General features: G+C 45.8%; 2 protein-coding genes across 2 annotated transcripts in view; one reads left to right on the top strand and one right to left on the bottom strand.

The window, feature by feature from the left end:
- The first annotated feature begins 7,708 nt into the window (after window positions 1-7,708).
- NANOS1 (nanos C2HC-type zinc finger 1) lies at window positions 7,709-9,038 on the top strand. Its single transcript, XM_019459587.2, has one exon. The coding sequence runs from the start codon at window positions 7,709-7,711 to the stop codon at window positions 8,918-8,920; it is 1,212 nt and encodes a 403-aa protein (XP_019315132.2). The 3' UTR covers window positions 8,921-9,038.
- A 4,536-nt stretch (window positions 9,039-13,574) lies between these two features.
- The window catches only part of EIF3A (eukaryotic translation initiation factor 3 subunit A), a 35,532-nt gene continuing 25,169 nt past the window's right edge, over window positions 13,575-23,937 (bottom strand). Inside the window, exons 18-22 of the mRNA XM_019459588.2 lie at window positions 21,701-21,789; window positions 20,199-20,860; window positions 16,803-17,016; window positions 15,883-16,064; window positions 13,575-14,804 (exon numbers count right to left, since the gene is read on the bottom strand). Coding sequence (XP_019315133.1) covers window positions 14,575-14,804; window positions 15,883-16,064; window positions 16,803-17,016; window positions 20,199-20,860; window positions 21,701-21,789 — 1,377 coding nt within the window. The 3' untranslated portion in view covers window positions 13,575-14,574. The remainder of the gene's footprint in view (window positions 14,805-15,882; window positions 16,065-16,802; window positions 17,017-20,198; window positions 20,861-21,700; window positions 21,790-23,937) is intronic.

The raw sequence follows: 23,937 nt of genomic DNA on the forward strand, positions 1-23,937 counted from the left end.
CTACCATTTCCATATATATATTTTTATATTTATATATACATGTATATAGATAATAAATATATATGTGCCTAACCTATCAAAATCTAAATTTAATTAACATTGGTGTTCAGAATTTTCTTCAAAATGATCCACAGTGCGGGAGATGGAGTGAAAAATAGATGTGGAGATATGATTAATCATGTACCAAGGGTAAATTGGGTTAGGTCCTTTATACCATGACCTTTACTTTGTAATGCTTGAAAATTAAAAAATATTAAACTTGTCAGTATCTTTACCCTCCTCCTGAGCAAGACATTCACTCCAGCTGCTCTGCCCAAAGTACATACTGCTGTTGCTGTTTTTATTGTACTTGGCTGTTTGTTTGATTTGATTTAACCACAAATTAAGTGACATCATCATCATCACTATTAAGTTTTAGAGTACTCCATACCTATTCTACTTCCTTTGCTCATCATTCCTTCCAGCAACTCAGACCTTTCCACTTGCCCAAGAGACAGATGAACAGATGGACACACACACACACACACAACATAGGGCTCCCTCATCCTACAGCTTCCCCTGCACCATGTCAGGTCCTAACTGGCAAAGAAAATCTAGGTTGACCAGCCCAGTTGACCTCTGGATGTGCTAAGGTCTTGGGACTCCATGACACCCCTTTGTCCTTTGTACTCTTCCTGTGGGAGGCAGAATAATGGCCCCCCAAAATGTCCACCTCCTAATTCCCAGCACCCGAGAATGTTACCTTAGGCAAAGGGGAATTAAGGTTCTAGGAGGAATTAAAGTTGCTAATTAGATGGCATTAAAATGGGGAGATTAACCTGGATTATCGGGGTGGGTCCACTATAATCACAAAGTGAAGAGGGAGGCGGAAGAAAAAACAGAGATGGTCAATGAGAGGGACTGAACCTGCTGTTGCTGGCTTTGAAAAAGGAAGGGAGCCAAGAGCCCAAGCAACGCAGGTGGCCTCTAGAAACCAGAAACGCCAAGGAAATAGATTCTCCCCTAGAGCGACCAGCCGTGCAGACACCTTGATTTTAACCCAGTGAGACCCATTCCAGACTTCTGACCTCCAGAACGGGAAGGAAGATTCTTTTTGTTGTTTTGAGCCACTCTGTGGCTGGTAATTGGTTACAGCACCAATAGGAAACCGATAGGTCTCCCACCAAAGCATCAACTGTTTGTGCATCTGCTCCATGAGGTCAGAAGGTCATAGGTCTCACTCACCACTCAGTCCCAGGCCTTGATGGTGAACACATAAACTTTAGAGCTAGATAGGGCCGAGAAATCACTTAGGCCACCCAGTTATTTTAAGTGAGAAAAAACTGAAGTCTAGAGAAGGAAAATGATTTGCTCCAGGCTACTTAATTGATACCGTCTTCGGAAGTCCCCCTACCTTCTGTTTCCTAAACCACAGACGCCCCAGGACAGACACCACTGCCAACTTATCATCATGCACAGACACTGGCAGGGCATGAGAAATGCCTAGGGAACTCAGGACAGCTGGGAAAATATAAGTGTAAGTCAGGTAAGACCAGGAGATGTCTTAAATGACTTGAGCAATCTTAAAAATGTTAATCCCAACAGAGATGCTGATCCACCTCTAACTATGAGAGCAGACCCGTGCATGGCCCCGGCCTGGTCAGCTCAGTTAGACAGAGGCTTTCACCTGAAGCTTTGAAAAGGCCCCTTGGGCACCTAGCTAATGGCAAACTTAAGGCTTGCTCTCAAGAAGCATAGCAATTTCATGCCTCTGCCTAGAACCAAAGCTCTGGGTTTTGGGCAAATTAGGAAAAGGCACTTCTTCCACGAGATATCTTTATCCATCTGTCAGAAAAACTGTCACAATATAATGATTCCATTAAAAAAGATAATTTATCCCATATCCACCAGTAAACTATTTTAGATTCACTCATACATATTACTACATCTGTGAAGTGAAAGGTACTCCCTTAGATGGGAAGTCCTTGTGCAGTGCACAACCTGCAGAACCATACACAGTGGCCCTGCTTGGCAGTCTGGTCTCATCCCCTTCACTGATCTTATCTTCCCTGCCATCCCCACTCCAGCCCTCAGGCCCACTAGAGAACATCCTTGACCTTATAATTCATCATTTTATGCATCGCTGGAGAACAATCTTGACCTTATAGTTTATCATTTTATGTATAACTCCTCCACTAGAGGCCCCAGCTTTTACTCCTCCCCTCTTGCAGACAGCAGGGATTGAAGATGAGTAAAAGAAGGCCGATGGTCCCGTTTACGGAGATGGGAGGCAGGACTGGTGAATTCTTAACTGAATGAATGCCCACGGGCCACGAGATGGTCAAGGCCCAGAGTGCAGGCCACGGAGAAATCCTACCCACTAATTAGCTGGGAGATGCCAAGCAGTACTGTTTTAGGTCCCCAAACCTCACTTTCCTTTCTGTGAAATGGGTATCACTGCAGAACTACTGGGAAGGTCTAAGAAAGGACAGGAGTTCGTGCTTAGTGCCTTGAAAGGGCTCCATACCTGTGAGCTGTTGTTATTACTATCATTCCTGGCATCACTGATCTCAGGACCTCTGCCTTCCAGGCCTACATGTACTGTTTTAAACAAAACTGGGACAGTCCAGGTTTCTGAAAGGACACCACCTGGCTGGGAGGAGTGGGGGTAGCATCTCCTTACAAAGAGAGAGGATTACTCACTATATCAAAGTACCCACTCTCTTGGATAAATAGAAAAACCTAACCTCTTTCAACTGGAATTGGTTTTGTTGGGGGACAATCTCTGACACACAGTGGAATGAGCCCAGGTTTGCTCCCAGCGGCTCCTTGCACTGGCTCCTCCCCCATACAGGCTGCGGAAGCCCCCTGCCCTGGCGAGTGGACACAAGCCCCACTTGGGAACGAGAGCGACACAGGTTCTGAGCCCTGCTGGTTGTGAGCCATGCAGCCCCTCTTCTGCACCGAGAGGGCAATCACAGAACCCGGGTCACGGGGCGGTTGTGTAGCAGGTGGGGGTCCACGAGGCGATGCTGGTCTGAAGCGGGTATTTCATTACTATCAGCTGGGAGACTCTGGCGCAGGCGGGGTGGGTGACAGAGGAGACGCTGTTCTCAGTTCCCCGTGTTTCCTTCCACCCCTGTGCACACACCCACAACACACCCACAATCCTGGCATGGGCGTCACCTCCCCCTGGCCAGAGTACCAGATCCTACCTTTTTGATAGAATTACCAAATGTATCTTTTTTTCATATTACTGTGTGTTTCAGTTAGAAGGAATTCAGCTGGAAGTAAAATACCCGACTTCCAGGGGCTGAAACAATAAAGTTGTTTAATGGTCTTGTGTAACAAGTCACCAAGGAATCAACAAAAATGCCCCTGAGGCTTTTTTTTTTTTTTTTTAAATAACTTTTCTGGTCAGGGATCACCAGTATGTTAGCTGCTTGTCCATGAGACCTCCCACCTCAAGGCTGCCTCAGCTCCATAACCCGCTGGTGGCTGGAAAAACGGGAGGCTCCTGGCCTTTTTTGTTTTTTTCTTATTTTTTAAAAAGATTTTTAAATCTTTAAGTAATCTCTACACCCAACATGGGGCTTGAACTCACAACCCCGAGATCAAGAGTCACACATTCTACTGACTAAGCCAGCCAGGCGCCCTGTATTTCCCTTTTTAAGCAAGGGAGCAAATCCCCTCCCAGAGTCCTCCTGACAGACTTCCTCTTATATTTCAAGGACCAGAACCCCCTCCTAAACCAATCATGCCCAAGGGGGAATGAGATATGTCTGCTGGCCTACACCTGTCACGGCTCGACCCGAAGCCCATGGAGAGACCCTTCTGGAGCTGGAGTCAGCAAGAAGGGTAAAGTGGCTGCCACTTTACAGGATGAGCCCCTCAAGGATCAGAGGAAGGAGCTGGGGGCCAGAGTGGTTAAGTCCCTCATTCAAAGCCGCATGTGACTTCACAGGCTCAGGACGCCTCCCTGCACTTCACCACAGGGCTTCTCAACTAACTATAACTGACTCTAAGCCCCCAAAGGACAGGAGCCCCATCTCCAGGACTCCCTGAGCTCGGCTAGAGGCATAAAATAGGCAAAGTCAACACTGTTACAGAAGAGAGCTCCCAAAGCACACAAATGTGTCCGACTGGCCTACAAGTCCCACAGCTGGGGAAGCCAAAGCACTTCCTGCCCCTAGAAAGCACTTGGCAGGCAAGTCAGCAGGAACCCAGAGCCTGACAAACAGCATCTCTCTAGCCACCTGGACACCTGCCAAGCTGCCTCATTCCCCAGGGCTGACCTCATATTTCTGAAGATCCTCAAGATGCCTGAGGTCCGTGTGTTGCCTCTCAGGCTGGGGGCTGGGAGCCATACAGAGAGGTGAAAACGGAGAATCCAAGCAGCCACCCCACCACCCACCCCGTCCCACCAGAGCCTCCTGCTTGTGCCACACAGGCCCCATTCCAGAAGACAGAGCAACACCTTCTAACCTCTGAGATGAGGCCTGTCCCAGCCTGTCTTCCTGCTGCACCAATCAGAGGGCATCCCTTGAATAAATGCTCATGCTCTGGCTATTGCTGTCCACTTTGTTCCAGACTTCTAGAAGGGGGACAAGAAGCAGGCTGACTTCATCGAGGTGCTAAGAACATGTCTGAGGTCAGCTCCACCACCTTGGAGAGAGCTCCTGGAGAGTTCATGGCCCAGCTGAAGCCTGTGCTTAGTGATAAAAGTAATTGTCTGCTAAACCCAGAACTGGATCAGGCACCCACTCTGGCCTTTCTGTGGAAACTAGCAACAGAGGTTCCCAGGGTACGGAGGCCACACGTGCAGGAGGAAAAAGGGAAAAAAAAGCCATCATGCACTCTGCCTCCACTTCCAGATGTTCCAGATCAAACCACCTACTGTGGGGGAAAGGCTGGTAGCAGATAAGGTGAGCAGCCTGCGGAAAAAGCAGGTAGCCAGACCCCCGGGGACACAGGAGCTCCCTTCCACCTCTTTCCAGGGCATCTTTTTTGCCATCATCACTACCCACCCACCCAGCCTGCAGCCCCACAGCAAGGCATTTGTTCTTATTTGTTCTTACCCACGTTCTCATAAAAGCTTTAATTCCCCTTGTAAACAAAACAAAACATGGGGTGCCTGAGCAGCTCAGTCGGTTAAGTGTCCGACTCTTGATTTCGGCTCACGTCATGATCTCACAGTTTGTGAGTTCGAGCCCCTCACTGGGCTCTGTGCTGACAGCAAGGAGCCTCCTTGGGATTATCTGTCTCCTTCTCTCTCTCTGCCCCTCCCTCATTTTGTCTCTCTCTCTCTCTCTCTCTCTCTCTCTCAAAAATAAATAAACATTAAAAACAAAAAAACCCACAAGGGCTAAAAATCATGTGGGAGAGGAAAGGTCTCACTCCCTTGCCATCCCCTTTGGCCTGACCAAAGGGAAGCCAACGCAGCAGCTGGTGGTTTTCAACTTTCCTTACACAAGTTATTCTCAGCACAGTGGCTCCCGCTCCTCAGAGCTGAAAAGTCTGCATACCTTGAAAGCATGCAAGCTGCAGGGCTGTGCGAACAGAGTGGAATTTTCCATTTATAGAATAATCATCTTCATGCTACTCTAGGGGCTGGTGTTCCTGTGTAAGAGCTCAGAGCTCAGTGTCAGCAAACCCGCCACGCTTCTGCGGGCTCTTTTATTTATTTTTGGTGGGAGAGGGGGAGGAAAGAGAAGGAACGACTCTTTAACTTGAGTGCCAACACAAACTTGAAGAAGGAACTGGGTTGGCAGGTGCACAATATTACTGCCTGGTTTCATGGCTTCACCGTGAGGGAGCCAGAGGTGTAGAAGAGGCTGAGAAGCATAGCTTCTACTCTTCATGCAAACAGGTGGCTGGAATATGCATCATGGTACTGTTCCAACTCCTTCCCCATGCCCACCACCTGGCTTCTGGATTGTTCCCTGAGGGCAGGAGATCAAGCCAAAGGCACATGGCCCCACCTCCTTTCTCTTCTTCCAACTTCCCCTGTGTTCCACACTTGATTTCTGCTGATGCATACCCAGGCATGAAGTCTGAAATACCTTCGGGGTCCATGTGTAACAGGAAAGCCACCAAGCCATTCGTGAAGGGACCTGAGTTCTAGTTCTGGCTGTGACATATTCACCGTGTGACCTTGAAGAAATCCTTCTCTTCTCTGGCTCTCATTTTCTTCATCTGTAAAGGAAGGTTGGATTGATCAAAGGATCCCAAAGGTCCCTTCCACCGCTGACATTCTGATCCACTCGTTCATTCTACCATAAACCAGAGCCACCATGAGGTTCCCGGCATCCCCTGCTGGGCCACTCTAGACCCGCTGGACACAGTCAGACTCACAGCTTCAGGCCTAATGACGGCTGTCAGTAGCAGTTGCCCCCCCCCCTTGTTTCAATAGCCACAGCATAGCCAGAGAGAGGAAGGAAAGTCCTGACCTGCCCTCTGCAGCCCACCTTGCCTGCCAGCCCAGCCACCAGAGGAGGCATTTTCCTAGTCCCACAGAACCCTAAAGAACCTGTCGCAATACCAAAAACATTTACTGCTTTCCATTAAAAAAAAAAAAAAGAAAGTGTTGCCCCTTCTGGGAAGGGCATGGCCACCTCCCATCCTCCTAATCAAAAATCTGGGGCGCCTAGGCAGCTCAGCCCTTTAAGCATGGGATTCTTAATTTCAGCTCAGGTTCTGAACTCATGATTGGTGAGTTCCAGCCCCTTGCTGGGCTCTGCGCTGACGGCTGGGAGCCTGCTTGGGATTCCTTCTCCCCCTCTCTCTCCCCTTCCCCCCTGCTTGCTCGCTGGCTCCTTCTCTCTCAAAAAAGAAAAAAATCTTCCAATTTATTTTCCATTGTTTTTACAAAAATATTTTACTCAAAGTATTAAATTGTGACGCTGAACAGGGTTTATTTTTCAAACTGCACAGGCAGCCCAGATTTTGATATGGCCACCTAGGGATGAGGGGCTTCATAAACACACACACACACACACACACACACACACACACACACCCCAATCACTGTCCGAGGGCTGGAAGATTTTCTGGCCGAGCCCTCATCCCTACGAAGTCACCAGTTAATGGCCACCCAGTCTCTGAACACCTGTTGGGAGTGTGTCGCGCGCTGTGGGAAAGTCCTGATCCCTCCCCTACTCGCTACGGCAAGAACCATAACCCTCTGAGCCTCAGGTTTGTGCGAAGATTTCACCCAGTGGAAAGCTCTCCAAAGCACTGTGCAAACGGAAGTTTCTCGATTGTTGGGAAGCTCTGACTTGACGACTGCATCCTCAGAGCGCGCCAAATCCTGCCTCCCCCCGAGCTTTTCCTGCTGAGGCGGGAGAAGGGGCTTCTCGGAAGGCTGCCCCGGGGAGGTGGGAGATGGGCGCACGAACCTTGGGGCACTCTCCCCCCATACCCATGCCTACTCGCTTCCTCGGCGAATCTCGCCACCCGGCCGAGGGAGACCCAGGCCTGGTCACCTGTTCCAAACCCGAGGCACAGCGCTCGGGCGAAGGCGGGTCCCGGCAGCCGCCCCTCCTCTCCCCTCCGCTCCTCCGCTCTCCCCCCCCATCTCGCCCTCCCCTCCCAGTAGCTCCGGCAGGGCACGCCCCTCCCCCAGATTCACCAATCAGCGTCCCGAGCGGCGCCCGTGGCGCAGGGGGCTCTGGTCAGCAGCCAATTAGCGGCCGGGCCCGAGGCGGCGCTTCGCCCGCCCCCTCCCGGAATGAAAGCCGCCCGCAGCTGGCTAGGCTGGCGCAGCTCGCGGGGCGCGGAAGCCGCGCGGGCCGGAGCGGAGCGCGCGCACTGCCCGCCCGCCCCCGGCGCGCCCGCCTCCGCTCCGCCTCCGTCCGAGGCGCGGGCGAGGAGGCCGGGGCGGGGTGGCGCAGGGGGCAGGGCCGCGGCGGCGAGGCCGGGGGAACGGGGAGGAGCGGGGCCCGATAAAAAGGCTGCGAGGCGGCCCCACCCCGCGGCAGGCCGGCGGGCAGGCTCCGCGCTTCCCTTCCGTCCGGCCCGCGCCGGCCGCGGGGAGGCGGCGCGCGCGGCCCGCAGCCCGCCCATGGAGGCTTTCCCCTGGGCGCCCCGCTCGCCCAGCCGCGGCCGCGCCCCCCCGCCCATGGCGCTCGTGCCCAGCGCCCGCTACGTGAGCGCCCAGGGCCCGGCGCACCCGCAGCCCTTCAGCTCGTGGAACGACTACCTGGGGCTCGCCACGCTCATCACCAAGGCGGTGGACGGCGAGCCGCGCTTCGGCTGCGCCCGCGGCGGGGACGGCGGCGGCGGCGGCGCCTCCCCGCCCTCCTCCTCCTCGTCGTCCTGCTGCTCGCCCCACGCGGGGACCGGGCCCGGAGCGCTGGGGCCGGCGCTGGGGCCGCCCGACTACGACGACGACGACGACGACAGCGACGAGCCGGCGTCCCGGGGCCGCTACCTGGGCGGCGCGCTGGAGCTGCGCGCGCTGGAGCTGTGCGCGGGCCCCGCCGAGGCCGGGCTGCTGGAGGAGCGCTTCGCCGAGCTGAGCCCGTTCGCCGGTCGCGCCGCCGCCGTGCTGCTAGGCTGCGCGCCCGCCGCTGCCGCCACTGCCGCCGCGGAGGTGGCGCCGCGCGAGGAGCGGGCCCCGGCGTGGGCGGCCGAGCCCCGGCTGCACGCCGCCTCCGGGGCGGCCGCCGCCCGACTGCTCAAGCCCGAGCTGCAGGTGTGCGTGTTCTGCCGGAACAACAAGGAGGCGGTGGCGCTCTACACCACCCACATCCTGAAGGGACCCGACGGGCGAGTGCTGTGCCCGGTGCTGCGCCGCTACACGTGTCCCCTGTGCGGCGCCAGCGGCGACAACGCGCACACCATCAAGTACTGCCCGCTCTCCAAAGTGCCGCCGCCGCCCGCCGCCCGCCCGCCGCCGCGCAGCGCCAGGGACTGCCAGCCGGGGAAGAAGCTGCGCTGAGCGCCTGGGCTCCGGTCTGCCCCCACCTGACGCCACCAGGGTCACCGCCTGCCCGCTCTCTCATTTTTGGTCTGCGCACCGTCTTTCCCTCGCTGTGGGAGAGGCCTGGAGACCAGCAGTTGGCTCAGCTTGGGAAGAAGTCTTGGTTTTTTTCAAAGCAAGCCGGCCGTGCGGAGTACTTTCCTGTCGAAGAGCGGTTGAGACTAGACGCTAACATCTTGATTTGTTTATGTCTATAGTTTCCAGTTTGTGCACATCCAGACGGTGAAGGCTGGGTGTGTATTCCACTACCTGAAATATGGCAACTTAGTGGCGCTGTTTATTTACGGTATACGTCGATCTATTTTAGATGCGCATCAGTATGAAGTGTCTCCATCTAATCTCGGATGTTTAATTTTATGGAGGCACTTTACTAGGTCTAGAATATTTTTTTAAAAGCCTCATAACTGGACTTGAAACTGACGATTTTATGGAATGTCGGCAAATTGACTATTTTATTGTTTGAAACAATTTCTTAGTTGTCCTTAAATCAGTTATTCTAATTCCAGGTGAAGCAAGCCCTGGCAGCATCACTGTTTTGAGAAGTGAAGGTTTAGTAAACTTTCCAGTATTGATTTGTGTGGGTTACTCCCTCCTTGTGGCTTGTTTCGGTCTTGGCTGGAGGTGTAAAAAATGTACAATCTGTAGCAGGTACAGTACAGCTCCTTATCGTTTTATGTACCAGATCTTTTTATTACCGAACTAGGAACTAGTCTTTCCACCTTGAAAAATTGTGCCAAGTTAAAATCTTATTGTGTATACACTTGGAAATTGGTGCTGTTTAAAAAACCTGACTTGTGTATTTATACAGTAACAGTATATGAATTCATTAATCTTGCCTATAACTTTGTTACTTGGCCTTTTGTCCATATGCACCCACCTCCCCATCTCCAATTGTTGAAAAACATTTGTAGGATCAAAAGGGAGCAGTATTTAGTCACCCTGCTCATCAGTTTCAAGGTTCCTTAATAGTGGAAAGCTCATTCCAGCTGTTGCCTCTCAAACTAAATGGACGATGCAATCCTTTGAGCTGCAGAAGGTTAATGTAATAACCTGTGCTCAAGAAGGTTCCACTATGGGCTGTGTCTGGCTTGAGGCACAGGCAGTCTTCAAACCGGAATAAGCACTAAAGGAGTTACTTGTGGAGTGGGGGTTGAAGACCAGGAACATGGCCACCCTCGTGCTCCTTTTTCCCTCAAAGACCCTAGTCTGTTTCTGGAATCCCACCACTTATCTGAAGATTAGACCCGATCTTTAGGCAAACATCCTTAATCCCTACTTTATGTCGCACCCTTATTTTTACATCCATGCTGGATGTCCCACAATGGCATGCAGCTACCATCAGGACAGATACAGAGCCAAAAACAGTGAATTAGGATGAACGCATATGAATGTACAAAATACATCACTATCTGAAAACACCAGCAAGAGATTTGGTTATAAATATATAGATTCAAGTAGGAGAGTTGAGCTTCTCTACTAGACGTAGATTGTTTTATCAAACCACTAATTTCCTCTAGAACAAATTGGCTTGAACACTCCTTTGAAGGTAGAATACAGGCTGGAGTAAATAACACTGGAAGGCTAGGAGCCTTTTTTGGTGGAGGGAAACGGCATCAGAACAAGGAGGAGAGGTGCTGGCAAACAGTGCATTAGCCAAGAGAAGATCCATTCCTGCTAGTCTAGCCTCAGGCCACAGAACTTAAGATAGGACTAGTCTTAAACTCAAGTAGTTTCATAAAAAACATGTAATTATTCTCTTATTGTGCTAGAAAATATACCAGTTTACTTTTGGTTTTGGGGAGGTGTCAGCTCAGTAGGAATTCCTGTTAGCTTCTTACTGTTCTACCTTTCCAAAGATCACTACAGGCCCATGTCTTCTGCAACCCAGAACTAGGCAGGCAAGTGCTTTGTATTTTCAAAGATCCAAATTGTTCTAGACACTGTTTCTAGATCTCGGGCACGTGGCTCGTTCAATAGGAGAATCCCTCAGTGATGAGGTGTGCCTAATAAGGATTGGATATTGACACGATCACGGTTTTATCCAAACTGTGAACATGTGCAACGTGGAGTTTATTCAAGTCTTGAAGTGAAGAGTATGAAGAAAGGTATCCCAAAGACCCTGGACCACCAACCATCATGTTCATCCATTTAAAATGCACCTGTTTCAGCCCCTCTCCCCCCACCCCCCTCAAATTTTCCTGTTTCCCAGCTAACATTAAAATGCTGGGAGTTGAAGTGTGAAAAGGAAACATTACGGTTACATTTTCTAGAGATCTTTTAGGGAAAAATCTGACCATGCTCTAATGCACCTAAGAGCAGACTTAGAGACCTCTCAATCTAAAACTTTAAATACTTGCAAAATTTAATTTAGGGTGTGGGGCACCTGGCTGGCTCAGTGGCAGTAGAGCAAGTGACTCTTGATCTTGTAGTCAGTCAGTCGTGCGTTTGAACTCCACACTGGTGGCAGAGTTGACTTAAAATTTAAAATTTTTTAAGGTTATTTGACACAGCACACACAAGCATGGGAGGAACAGAGAATCCCAAGCAGGCTCCACGCTGTCAATGCAGAGCCTGACTACTTGGGGAATAAACCCACAAACCACGGTATCATGACCTGAGGCGAGACCAAGAGTCGGATGCTTAACCTTAAAAAAAATTTTCTTTTATTTAGGGTAAAAGAAATCCAATTTTCCAAAGTTTAAAAAATACAGAAAATAATTGGTATGACAAAGTGATCTTGTTTTTATAAAAATATGGCTATATGTTTGCCTAAAAATCAAACAATGTATGGAATCTCAAAAGAGCTTTACCAGCTGTGCAGGCAGACTAGACTGCCCTACCTTGCTTGTCCTCTTCTGTAGAGACCTCTGCAGTAGCTTTTAATTTCTTTGTATTTTAGTTTTCCTATGCAGTGCTTTTTAGAAGCTGCAGAATTAACTTTTATTACAACTTTTGGCATAGATTGTAAGGAAGCCAAAATTATGTATGTATTTTAAAATTATACTACAAATATGCGTGCCTCAAGGGAAAGGGCAGGCAAGTTTTGGTGTCAGTCCTAACCTTCTAGTCTGTGCTTAGGCACGAGGAACATTCCTTCATTCCTTCCAGTGTCCAATATATATGTCCATTAGACTTGTAAAATTATAAAATGAATCCACAGTCCAAATGTCTTTGGGTAAAAACAAAACACAGTTAAAACATAAAAGCATCCCAATACGTAGACGCCAACTTCTTCCTGGAAGCCAATACAGACAGCTAGATGGCTGTAGTCTTTTCTGGGCCACTGTCTTCCACTCTTAGAATTCACCTGTATTAATAGCAATGGTGTTCTGGTTTAAAAATGCAGACTGGGTGGCTCAGTTAAGTGTCCAACTCTTGATCTTGGCTCAGGTCATCATCCCTCACAGTTCATGGGTTCGAGCCTCAGGTCAGGTTCTGTGCTGACCACACAGCCTGCTTGGGATTCTCTCTCCCCCTTTCTCTGCCCCCCTCCCCCTTATGTGCTCTCTCTCAAAATAAGTAAACCTTAAAAAAAGCAGATGCCACTGGAAACATGGAAGACATTCTACACATAGTGAGTAGATTGGATGTTCGGTTTTCCTGTGACACCTGTGAATACTGGGGTGGGGAGGCCTTCAGAGTAGAAACTTAAGAGCAGGACCACAGAGCAGCAGCTGACTCTTCTGACCCTACCCCATGCTCTGGACTCACACCTCCCAGGACAAAGAACCGGGGGGGCATCATATATTTGGGAAAGGGTCCTAGTAGCTTGCAGACTAGCCTGGAAATGCAGGCTAATGGTCAGACATGCAACTACAACTCATCTAATCAGCTAATAAATCGTGCCTTGGGGCCAATCAGTGATGTCACAGGTACAGTCCTGCTCTAGTGTCTGGACACTCAGCAGGTTACTGCCCCCAGTTCTTTTATTGGTTACAAAGAAAAGGCCTTCTCCCCCAAATATCTTTTAAGATTTCCACTTTTTGAAATACTAAATATATTAAGAAAATTAAATGTTGGGGTGCCTGGGTGGCTCAGTCTAGAGCCTGCTTGGGATTCTCTCCCTCTCTCTCTTTCAAAATAAACAAACATTTAGAAAATTCTTTAAAAAAAAAGATTAAATGTTGAAAACAGTGGCTTCCATTGCTGGTAACATCAAACCAAAAACGCTGCATCTGATTAAGTAAAGAAGCATCAATACTCCCTCTTCTGGCCTTATAGCTGTACCAGCAGGAATTCTCCCCACCACTCAACACTGGAAATAATTTACATGTCTGTAGCCACTATCAATTTGCAACTAACATTCTCTGAAACTATGATGTTTCTAATTTGAGGAGAATACCGGAAACAGTAAACCACTCACCCACCCACCCCCCCCCATATATATAAACTCACAGAGAGGATGGCATTGCAAGGAAACTAAGGGGATCCTTAATTGGAAGGAAACATCGTAGCCACATCTGCTCTGTTACATTTGGGTTATTTTCTTTGATCCTACATACTGAGACATTTAATGGCCCCAAAAACTCAAAACCACACTCAACTGGATATGTAAACTCACCATAATAAATAAAACACTTTGACTGTAACTACAAATCAACACTAAAACAAATTCTGTAAGTATTTTATTTATCATTGAAGAAAAAACACAGCAGCAAGTTCTGTGTTGGCTTCAATAAGACCAAATAGTTAATCTTTAACATAGCTACAACACTCCAAAATTGAAGTCAACACAGTCATTACTACAAATTACTTGTTCAAAGAATCTATCCTGAAGAGAAAGGAAATTAGGAAAAAGAATTTAAACAATTCCTCCAAACCACACATTTATAAATATTGTCATATTTAAAATGCTTGAAAGGCATGAATTCTCCATTAATGGAAAAGCAGTTTGCTATTGGCAACAGAAAAAACTCAGCAACAGTTTACCAAATGCTTTAAAATTTAAAAGCTGTAACTGTTTCGGATTCACACTTGAGCAGTATTCTTGTCATTACAATCATGACTGCAAATTGCTTTATACTCACCTCTCAAGTAAAACCTACAGAAAATCCCACTGTATCCAATGTTTGTAATGTTTACTGCACTTATAGTGAACCTAAAAACTTTCTAAATGTAGTTAATATAGTAAATACCTCAAAGTATCTAGAGGTATGTCTCAACCACTAATGGTGTGGAAATTGTTTCAGCCCCTGCTTTGAAGAGTCTTCAAATACATTTTCTATAATAGAACCTTACCTCATTCCAAATGAATATGGTATTTCAAAAAAAAAAAAAAAAAAAAAATCAGTTCTATACCAAGATACAGGTGTTACTCCATACCTGAAGGGTTCACATTTTAATTTATTTTTTAGTTTTTCTCTTTTGTAAACAAATGATTGATGAAATAATGCAACACCTCAAATTCCAGAAAATGGCCTCGTCGTCCAACCTCCTGTGGGTACGGTGCATGATCAATCTATTATAGAGGATTAATACAAGTTCATGCTTTTTGTGTTATGGTGAAACAACATTAAAGAATCCAATTTAGACTGGTTGACACACAAGTATAATAATCCTTGAATGGGATCAAACCTATGTGAGACATGAGTTTGAATCCATTATCTTGAGATTTAACGTCGTACCGTGGTCCATCCATCTTCATCAGTCTCATTTTTGGTACGACGAAGAGACTCCCGATCTTTCTCAGCTCTCCAAGAGGACTTCTCTTTTTCACCTTCTCTCTCCCTTTCTCGGTCTCTTTCCCGGTCTCTTGAAAGAGCTGGGGGAGGAACACGACGAGGGGCTTCCCGCTCTTCTGCCCGCTCATCTTTCCTGTCATCAGCACGTCTCCAAGAACTTACTAAAAGTTTAACAGAAAAGAGAGTAAGTTAGTGCTGTATTGTATTGGCTCAGACTAAACAGAACTTTAGCAAAAAGAATGTTTCCAATTACTCAGAAATCCTGTACTAAAGGTAACAATGCAGAACCCCCATAAAAAAACAATAAAATAAATTTAGTAATTTAAGACAAGGTGACAAAAATCTAAATGAAAATTTAAAATTAAAAAAAATTCTTGGCTCTTAATGAAATCAAACAGCAAAGTAGCCATTAAGCATAGTTGTTTGTTTGCATTTATTTATTTTTTAATTTTTTTTTTAACGTTGATTTATTTTTAAGACAGAGAGAGACAGAGCATGAACGGGGGAGGGGCAGAGAGAGAGGGAGACACAGAATCGGAAGCAGGCTCCAGGCTCTGAGCCATCAGCCCAGAGCCCGACGCGGGGCTTGAACTCACAGACCGCGAGATCGTGACCCGAGCTGAAGTTGGACGCTTAACCGACTGAGCCACCCAGGCGCCCCCATTTATTTTTGAGACACAGAGAGAGACACAGCATGAGTCAGGGGAGGAGCAGAGAGAGAGGGAGACACAGAATCCGAAGCAGACTCCAGGCTCTGAGCAGTCAGCACAGAGCCCGATGCGGGGCTCGAACTCACTGACTGTGAGATCATGACCCGAGCTGAAGTCGGACGCTTAACTGACTGAGCCACCCAGGCGCCCCCAGCATGGGGTTTTTTTTTTTTTTTTAAAGCTAAAGTTTCAATGGTCACAATTTCAGAGAAACAATGTTTTACACTTTGTGCTTATCTACCAAGATCTTAAAGAACAAATACACTATTTCCTGGTTGCATAAAATAAGCTTTCAAAGCAATATATATCACTACTATCCAACGTAATTAGCCTACTGATATACTTTGAATTTAGAAATGAGCTAACCTCACAGAGTGACGAAGATTACGAAAACTATAGATTTTAAACTGATTATTCATGATCTTATTTTTGATGTTTACATGAGTATGTGAGATAATTAAGTAAAACTCAAAACTTCCCCAGAAATTATGGATTTCTGATAGTCCAGCAACATGCAGGCCATCCATACCCTCTTCACGCTCTGATCTGAGAGGAGGTCCTCTTCGGTCTCTGTCATCTCGCCTTTCTCTTAGGTCACGGCGATCATCTCTCTCCCGACGACGGTCATCCCGATCCCTATCATCTCGGCGAGCTGAATCTCTCCAGCTCGAAGATTCCTCCGCTGGTCCTCTTCTCCAGCCACCTTCATCCCTGTAGCCATTCAAAATGTTAAGTCCTGTTGTTAAACTACATGATAGCATATGTGAACAGATCATTTCCAAGTCGGTGCTGAGAGAGTTTACAAACCTAACAGGGATGAAGTTTAGATTTATAACTTGATCTCGACCTGATGCCCCAGGTGTAGAGGTCAAATGAGATTATCTGGATCTGTGCTTTCCAACCTAACAGCCACAACCTGTATGTAGCTACTTAAACATAAATTAACTGAAACAAAGTCAAGACATTCTGTCAATAGCACTACCACGTTCCAAATGTTCAGTAGCCAAATAGTATTCAAATAGCTACCATACTGGATTATTACAGATCCAAGACAATTTCATCCTTGCAGAAAATTGTATTATAAACAGTGCTGGTTTAGGTTCATCAGCACAAAGCCAATTTGGCCAGAAGAAGCAAGCTAGAACCATTACCGCTAATAAAAGTAAAAGGGGCTTTTACTAGTTTAAGGACTATATAACTGAAGAATTTAAACCACAGAGGATAGGCAACAGATGGGTAAAGATACCTGGTCTGGCTTCCTTACTAAATCATTACAAAACCTGCAGAAAGCTACACGGTGTCAGCCTCACTTTCTCAACTTTGTTAAAAGGGGACGTCGGTTGAGGGATGCAGCACACCGTTTCTCAACGTGATCTGGGAAAACACCCAAGAGTATTTAGGAGAATCCCAGCTGTAATTCCACAAAGAGTCCCAATCAGAGCATCAAACCTCGGCCGTCTGAAGCGGTCTTCTCGATCCCCCTCTCGCTCTCTGTCCCTTTCTCGCTCTCTTTCTTTCTCTGGGTCCTTGTCATTTTCATCACGATCTTGGTTATCTCGCTCTCTTTCTTTTTCTCTATCCCATTCACGTTCTTCTGATGGTCTCGATTCTCGAGGTGGACCCCAACTCTCTTCTCTGGCCTTTTCTTTCTCTCTCCATCCACCTGTTGGTTTTTTTTTTTTTTTAAGAAATAAAATTTTTTTTAATACTCCAGAAACCCAAGTTGGTAACTATGACTATACATCTTTATGTTGACATTAATATCACCATTATGTATGTTAATTTAAGACACTCTAGGGGTGCCTGGGTGGCTCAGTCAGTTGAGCACCTGACTTCGGCTCAGGTCATGATCTCATGGTTTGTGGGTTTGAGCCCCACATCGGGCTTTGTGCTGACAGTGAGGAGCCTACTTTTCAGATCCTGTCTCCCTCTCTCTCTGACCCTCCCAATTCGCTCTCACTCTCTCAAAAATAAACAATAAAAAAAAATACAATACAATCTTATTTTTAAAAAGAACTAGGGCCGCCTGAGTGGCTCGGTTGGTTAAGCGTCTGACTTCGGCTCATGTCATGATCTCGCGGTTCGTGGGTTCAAGTCCCGTGCGGGGCTCTGTGCTGACAGCTCCGAGACTGGAGCCTGCTTCGGATTCTGGGTCTCCTTTTCTCTCTGCCCCTCCCCCACTTGTGCTCTGTCTCGATCAAAAATAAATAAATGAAAAAAAAATAAAAATAAATTTTTTTAAAGAACTAAAGCTACTTATATCATTTTACAGAATCACCAGCTTGTATTTACAACTACCTATTATTGTTTTTCTAACACACAGGGAGGAACATGTAAGATAAGGGAAATTTATATAGCCTGGGTTGTTTCATATGCTGAGATTATGGCTATAAAAATCTGTTCTGATGGTAAATAGACAACTCATTTTAAGCAAAAAAACTTAAAAAGTGGAGGATTAGGAAATAGATCTCTGAGAGATGGAGCCCCAACTGTAATTTCATTCACATGTTGCAACATTTTCAAAACCTTTGTAACTAAAAACTTTCTTTTCATATTCTTGCCCTCCACCATTTACCACCCATGCAATCACGGAACAAAGAAAGATCAATCCTTTGACCCCACCCTATCCATCACCTCACCTCACACTTAACGCTGGGATGCCCAAACCTAGGAATGTAATATATTTGCACAAAGAGGCCAAAGGGAGCAAATTTACATGAAAATCTATTACCCTTGCAGGACTATTATTGTTGCTAACATTTCTATTACAACGTGCCACAGCACTATTCTAAACCTTCTGTGTATATTAACTCATTTAATCCTTTCCGTAGCTTTGAGCTAAGTAAATCCCATACCTGCCATTTTACATACTTGCTAAAATTTGTAAGTTGCTAAAATTAATACTCAAGCACTTTTATAGTCCCTCGCAGACACGTGCAGAATGGTACCTGAGTCGCCGGAAGAGCCCATTCACAGTGGAGGGTGAACAAGGCAACGGTCCGGTCTTCTTGCTGCAGCACTCATACTTTTTTTTTTTTAATTTTTTTTTACATTTTATTTATTTTCAATAGAGACAGAGCACAAGTGGGGGAGGAGCAGAGAGAGAGAGGGAGACACAGAATCTGAAGCAGGATCCAGGGCTCCAGGCTCCAGCTGTCAGCACAGAACCCGACGCGGGGCTTGAACTCATAAACCGCGAGATCATGACCTGAGCCAAAGTTGGACGCTTAACTGACTGAGCCACCCAGGCACCCCAGCTCTCTCATACTTTAAAACAAGTATCCTTTTGCTGGTCTTAAATTTAGCGACACATCTTTGCGTTTTTGTGTTTTATTGGTGATTTCACTGTTTAAAATGGCCCTCAAGCACTGTGCTGCAGTGCTGTCTCGTGTCCCAAGCACAAGAAGGTGATGGATGCGCCTTACAGAAAAAATACCATTTTAGATAAGCTTCATTGAGGAGAGACAGTGTTGCTGGCCACGAGTTCAATGTTAATGAGTCAATTAACATGTTAAAACAGAAATGCACAAAAGAAGGGTTCTGCGTTCATTGGTTGACTTGGTTGACAGAAATGTTGTGAGCAGAGGGCTTAACGGAACCTAATCTGGTATTTTCCTTCAGAGCAATGATTCAGTATTCACAGTGACTATAAAACATCTATCGTGAATTAATGAGAACCTACCACACCGTTATCCCTGTTTTACACAAGGCACAGAAATGTCACACAGCCAGACAGTGGAAGGAATGGAGACCAGAAGAGACAGAAACACCAAGGGCAAAGGAAAGGAAGTTGCTCACTGACATGTGCATTTAGGACGGCTGCCTCCGGTTACTGCTCCGAGTCGGGAGTGGGAGAGCCTGCGGGGACCAGGAGCAGCAAGAGTTCAAGGAAAGCATGATAGCAGCCCAGACCTAAGCACTTGTAGGGGAACAGAGAAGTGGGTGGATTTAAGGAACACAAGGAAACAGAACTGAACTAAATGAAAAGACTTATCATAAAGGATGAAAGAGGGCAAAGGACAGCTCCCAGATCTCTAGGTTATAAAATGGGACGGATGGCGGTGGACCTGACGAGAAGCCTGTGGGTGTGAATTCAGTTTCAACAGGCTAAAGGTGACACGTCAGAGACATTTCTAGGTAGAACTGTACAGTGTGCAGCACGAGGCTGGTAACATGGGTCTGAAGGTAAGGAAAGAAGTCACCTGGAGAAGATGGTAACAGAAGTCACAGATTACGTACAACTGCTCAAGAACAAAAAAGTATGAAAACATGAGCAGGCCCAAGACTGAGAAAGTAAGGAACCGCTCTTCCCGTAAGCCTAACCCCATGGTAGGCCAGACTGCAAATACTCAGTGTACTTTTTCATTACTTACACAAGAAGGCTGGTGTAGGACAGAACCTGAGAAACACCGAGACTTAAGGGACAGGCATGGGACAAGAGCCCTCAAAGAAGCAGTCAGCAGGCAGAAGGGGAAAAAAAGCACAAATCACTTAAGCAGAAAAAGGGGTAAGGTTATTTAACTTGTTCTGGTGTGTGGGATATCAAAGCCAAGCTCCTGAGATAAAAGTCACTGCACAAACATCTAAGGGAAAATAAAAGACCAATTTATCCAGAAACTAGTAATAATATAGCCTAATCATTGTTATTTATACATTAAAATTTCATTTTTTAGCTAAAAAATAACTGCTTATTTAGATATTGAAATACAGTCATTTGAAATGTCCCTGTTTGAAACACTACAGAATAGTGAGTAGCATGTGCAAGATTACACTTTCCATTTGTAAAACACATCAAGCAGAGTCTATAAAGCATCTAAGCTGGTTTTCTGAATACCAGAATTTTACCTGGCTTGACAAATGGTCTCCAGGGACCAGGCCTTGAGTCCTCGCCCCTTCTGGGAATCCGATCATCATCTGTGTTTCTCCAAGGCCCCCGGTCATCATCTGCACCACGTCTGGAAATTCTGTCATCATCAGCATTCCTCCAAGGTCCTCGATCATCATCCAACCCACGCCTCGGACCCCGGTCATCATCCATGCCGCGCCTGGGACCCCGATCGTCGTCAGCATTACGCCAGGAAGACCGCTCGTCATCTGCACCTCCTCGCCGTGGCCCCCGGTCCTCATCCATCCCACGTCTTGGTCCTCTGTCCTCATCAGCTGTTCGCCAGCTTCCTCTGTCCTCATCCAGTCCCCGTCTAGGTGGTCTGTCATCATCCGCATGACGCCAGCTTCCCCTGTCTTCATCGCCAATTCGCCTGGGAGGCCTGTCATCATCTGCACTACGCCAGGAAGGCCGGTCATCATCTGCTCCCCGGCGAGAGAACCGGTCTTCATCAAGGCCACGTCTGGGACCTCTGTCCTCATCCATGCCACGCCGGGGAATGCGATCATCATCTGCTCGGAGAGAAGACTCTCTCTCTTCCTCATCCCCCAGTCGCCTTGGCCGATCATCCTCTCTTCTATGAGGCCTCTCCTCATCCCGCCCCTCTCCACGTCTCCACTCCCTACAGAGCAACAAGCCAAACATCTTTAAGAGTCCATTTTCTTAAGAGCAAATGATCCTTTTGGGAATTATTTCATTCACTTCTAAAAACCACTTCAGCCTAAATTCATTATTCCTAGTCCTGAAAGAATATGTGCTCCTAATAAAAAATAACACAAAATATAAAATCTTACATCAACAAATAAACAAACAGGTAGACAATTAAAGGTATCTACCTGCACTTTACCAGAAGCATCCTGGCATCCATTACTATGAGCTTTCAAAACTTAATTTCTGTATAGCACTTATGACCAGCCATCTTATCATGAGCAGTCATTTTTGAAGGATGGTTCAATCCACTTAAATTTAAAGGAAGGGGCACCTGGGTGGCTCAGTGGGTAATCATGACCGGATTTCAGCTCAGGTCACTATCTCATGGTTGTGAGATTAATCCCTGTGCCGGGCTCTGTGCCATGCATGGGGACTACTTAAGATTCTCTCTCTCCCTCTCCCTCTCTCCCTGCCTCGCTCTCTCAAAATAATAATCATAATAATCATAAGCAAAAAAATAAAAGGAAAATACGTTCTAGAACTATTCATTCTTACTGTAATCTTAGTATTATTCCATTAGGGAACAAAAACCCTGAAGCATTTATTTCTCAAAATATCTAGAAGTCCGTAATTACAGCACTGTTGCAGTAAACTATAAAAACGTTTTGGTAGCAGACATGCATACAATTCTTCATATTGTATGAAGTTCTCCTTTCCCCACCTCTATAAAATAACCCCAACTGAAAAACTGCTAATGAGGCATTAACAGGACCTCTGTCTAATTGGTACTATTTTCCTTGACTCTACTTACTTCTCTGGTGGGCCTCTTCTCCACTCGGAATCTACTTCAGGTCCTTTTCTCCATGTGCCTTCTGAATCTCTATCTCCCCAACGAGAGTCCTACATTCACCAAAGTTAATGTGAGGCACTACGTCGGCAACACTTATTACAACTACCAGCATTACCAAATGTTTTTGCACTTATATTAACCTTAAGTCCTTACATATAAACAAGTTTTAAAATGGTTTCTTTTAACCCAAAGTCAGAGTGGTAGTACAGTGAAACTGGTGTGACTGGCTTTATAAATCAACAAAATACCACCTTGAAAGCAATCTGGCACCCAACCCCTGGAATTATTCAAATGTCTGCAGATATCCTTTGATCCTCAAAATTCCCTCCTGAGATTCTGTGAAAAAAGCTCGGTGCCCCAAACTTACATTGCACAGGACCTCCTAAAATGGAACAAATGAAATGTCAAATGAGGGATGTTTCTATTAACAGTATTTCCCTCTTCCAAGTACTATGTTGTTATTAAAAATCACGGAAAAGAGTATAGGGAGATAAATACGCTTACAGTGGAAATGTAAATGTGGTACAACCTCTGTAGAGAGCAAAGCACACAATTTTAATCCCATACAGCTCTGACACAGTTTGATGGCTCCTACAAACATAACCTAAGGCCACAGTCAGCAATTGAGAATACTCTGGAAAATACAAAACAAGATCTGCGGCAAGGGTGGGAGGAGTAAGGTAAAAATCTAACAAAGCTAACAATTCCAAGTAGGTGGTGTATAAGAGGATCTTTATTTAAATTTTAAAAAGTGTTTTGGTAATAAAACCTCCAATAACAATTAACATAAGAAACTGAAGGGAAGAAGAGGCAGAGATGGTAAGTCACCTGCCATCGCAATGGCCTCTGGACTCTTAAGGTGGAGGTTATTCTAAGAGACTTTCCCAGGTGGACACCGTGGGAGAAAAGAGGAGCTCAACTGTCCATAACACTTGAGGTCACTACAATGCAGGGAATGTCAACGCCCAGAAAACCAAGTTTCTCCCACCCTTCATACTTGCCCTAGAAAGTAAACTCAGCAAAGATTTCAAGTTATTAGAGGTTTTCATACAACTAGAACCTCAAAGAAGATTTTCAGGGATGGCTATGATAGCCATTAAACAAACAAAAAGAATTCCAAAAGGCAACATGATTACCAAAAATTTTTAACTCAGTCCATATATCAAACAGAACAGGCCCCGCTAATAAACATATAAATTGAACGGGAATCTCAGAGAACCAGTTTCAAAAGGACAAAGAGATTTTTTTTAAAAAAGGGAAACATTAAAAGAAAACAATAGGGCTCTGAAAGGCAAATAAAGACAAGAGAAAAAACTTTCCCTAGATTAAGGAAACATAATCTTCTCTAAGGTAAATAAATTGCATCCTCTGACTACAAAAGGCACAAGTGCCAAAATGGGTGAATAATAAAGGCTATGTACTTAGGTGACTGGACAAAGTGTCAGGAAAATCTTCATGCTCCTTTGACTCCAAGGACAGAATATTCTGAAATTCCCAAGGAATAATACAGAGTATCTACAGAAGTAGCAAGACCAAGACTATGCTCGCGATCTCCTCTCTTCACTGTGTACTGGGATACTGAGCAGTCGTGAAACTTCCGAGGGAGGATTCGAACTGACCAAACCACTACACCATTTTCAACTTTGAGGGGAGGAAACAAAAAAAAGAAACCTCTTTGGAGATATATACAAAGACAGCCTGGAAAAAAAAAAAAATTGAAAAGATATACAAAACAAGACCAAAAAAAATGTTATCTGCAAAAGAGAAAAAGTGGTAAGTATAAACATTATTTGAAACTAAATCATGTTTACCAATCTTGCTGGAAAACTGTTAAGAAAGTCCTAAATAGATTAACATGTTTTAGTGAGCTGGATGTAAAAATATTCAACTTACTGCAATAGAACAAATAAAAGTAAAGGTATGCTCAGAATTTTTTTGTTCTGAGAAGACAGAGTTCCCAAAATTTACAGATGGTGAAGTTCAGATAAATTTTAAAAAATGGTGATAATCACTAAGAGACTAGAGACAGCAAAAATGTACTGAGAAAAGTTCTTAAATTTGGCTTGAAGGAAGCAGTGGCAGGAACATGGAAACAAATAAAAAAATATAATAATTACTATGTTAAATGTAAATAAATTAAAGACTAACTGAAAGGGAGGGTAGGGAGGGGGAGGCACAAAACAGAAACAAAAGACTGA

The sequence above is a fragment of the Panthera pardus genome, unplaced genomic scaffold, assembly GCF_024362965.1.
Source record: "Panthera pardus isolate Hobbes unplaced genomic scaffold, ASM2436296v1 HiC_scaffold_22, whole genome shotgun sequence".
NCBI lineage: Eukaryota > Metazoa > Chordata > Mammalia > Carnivora > Felidae > Panthera > Panthera pardus.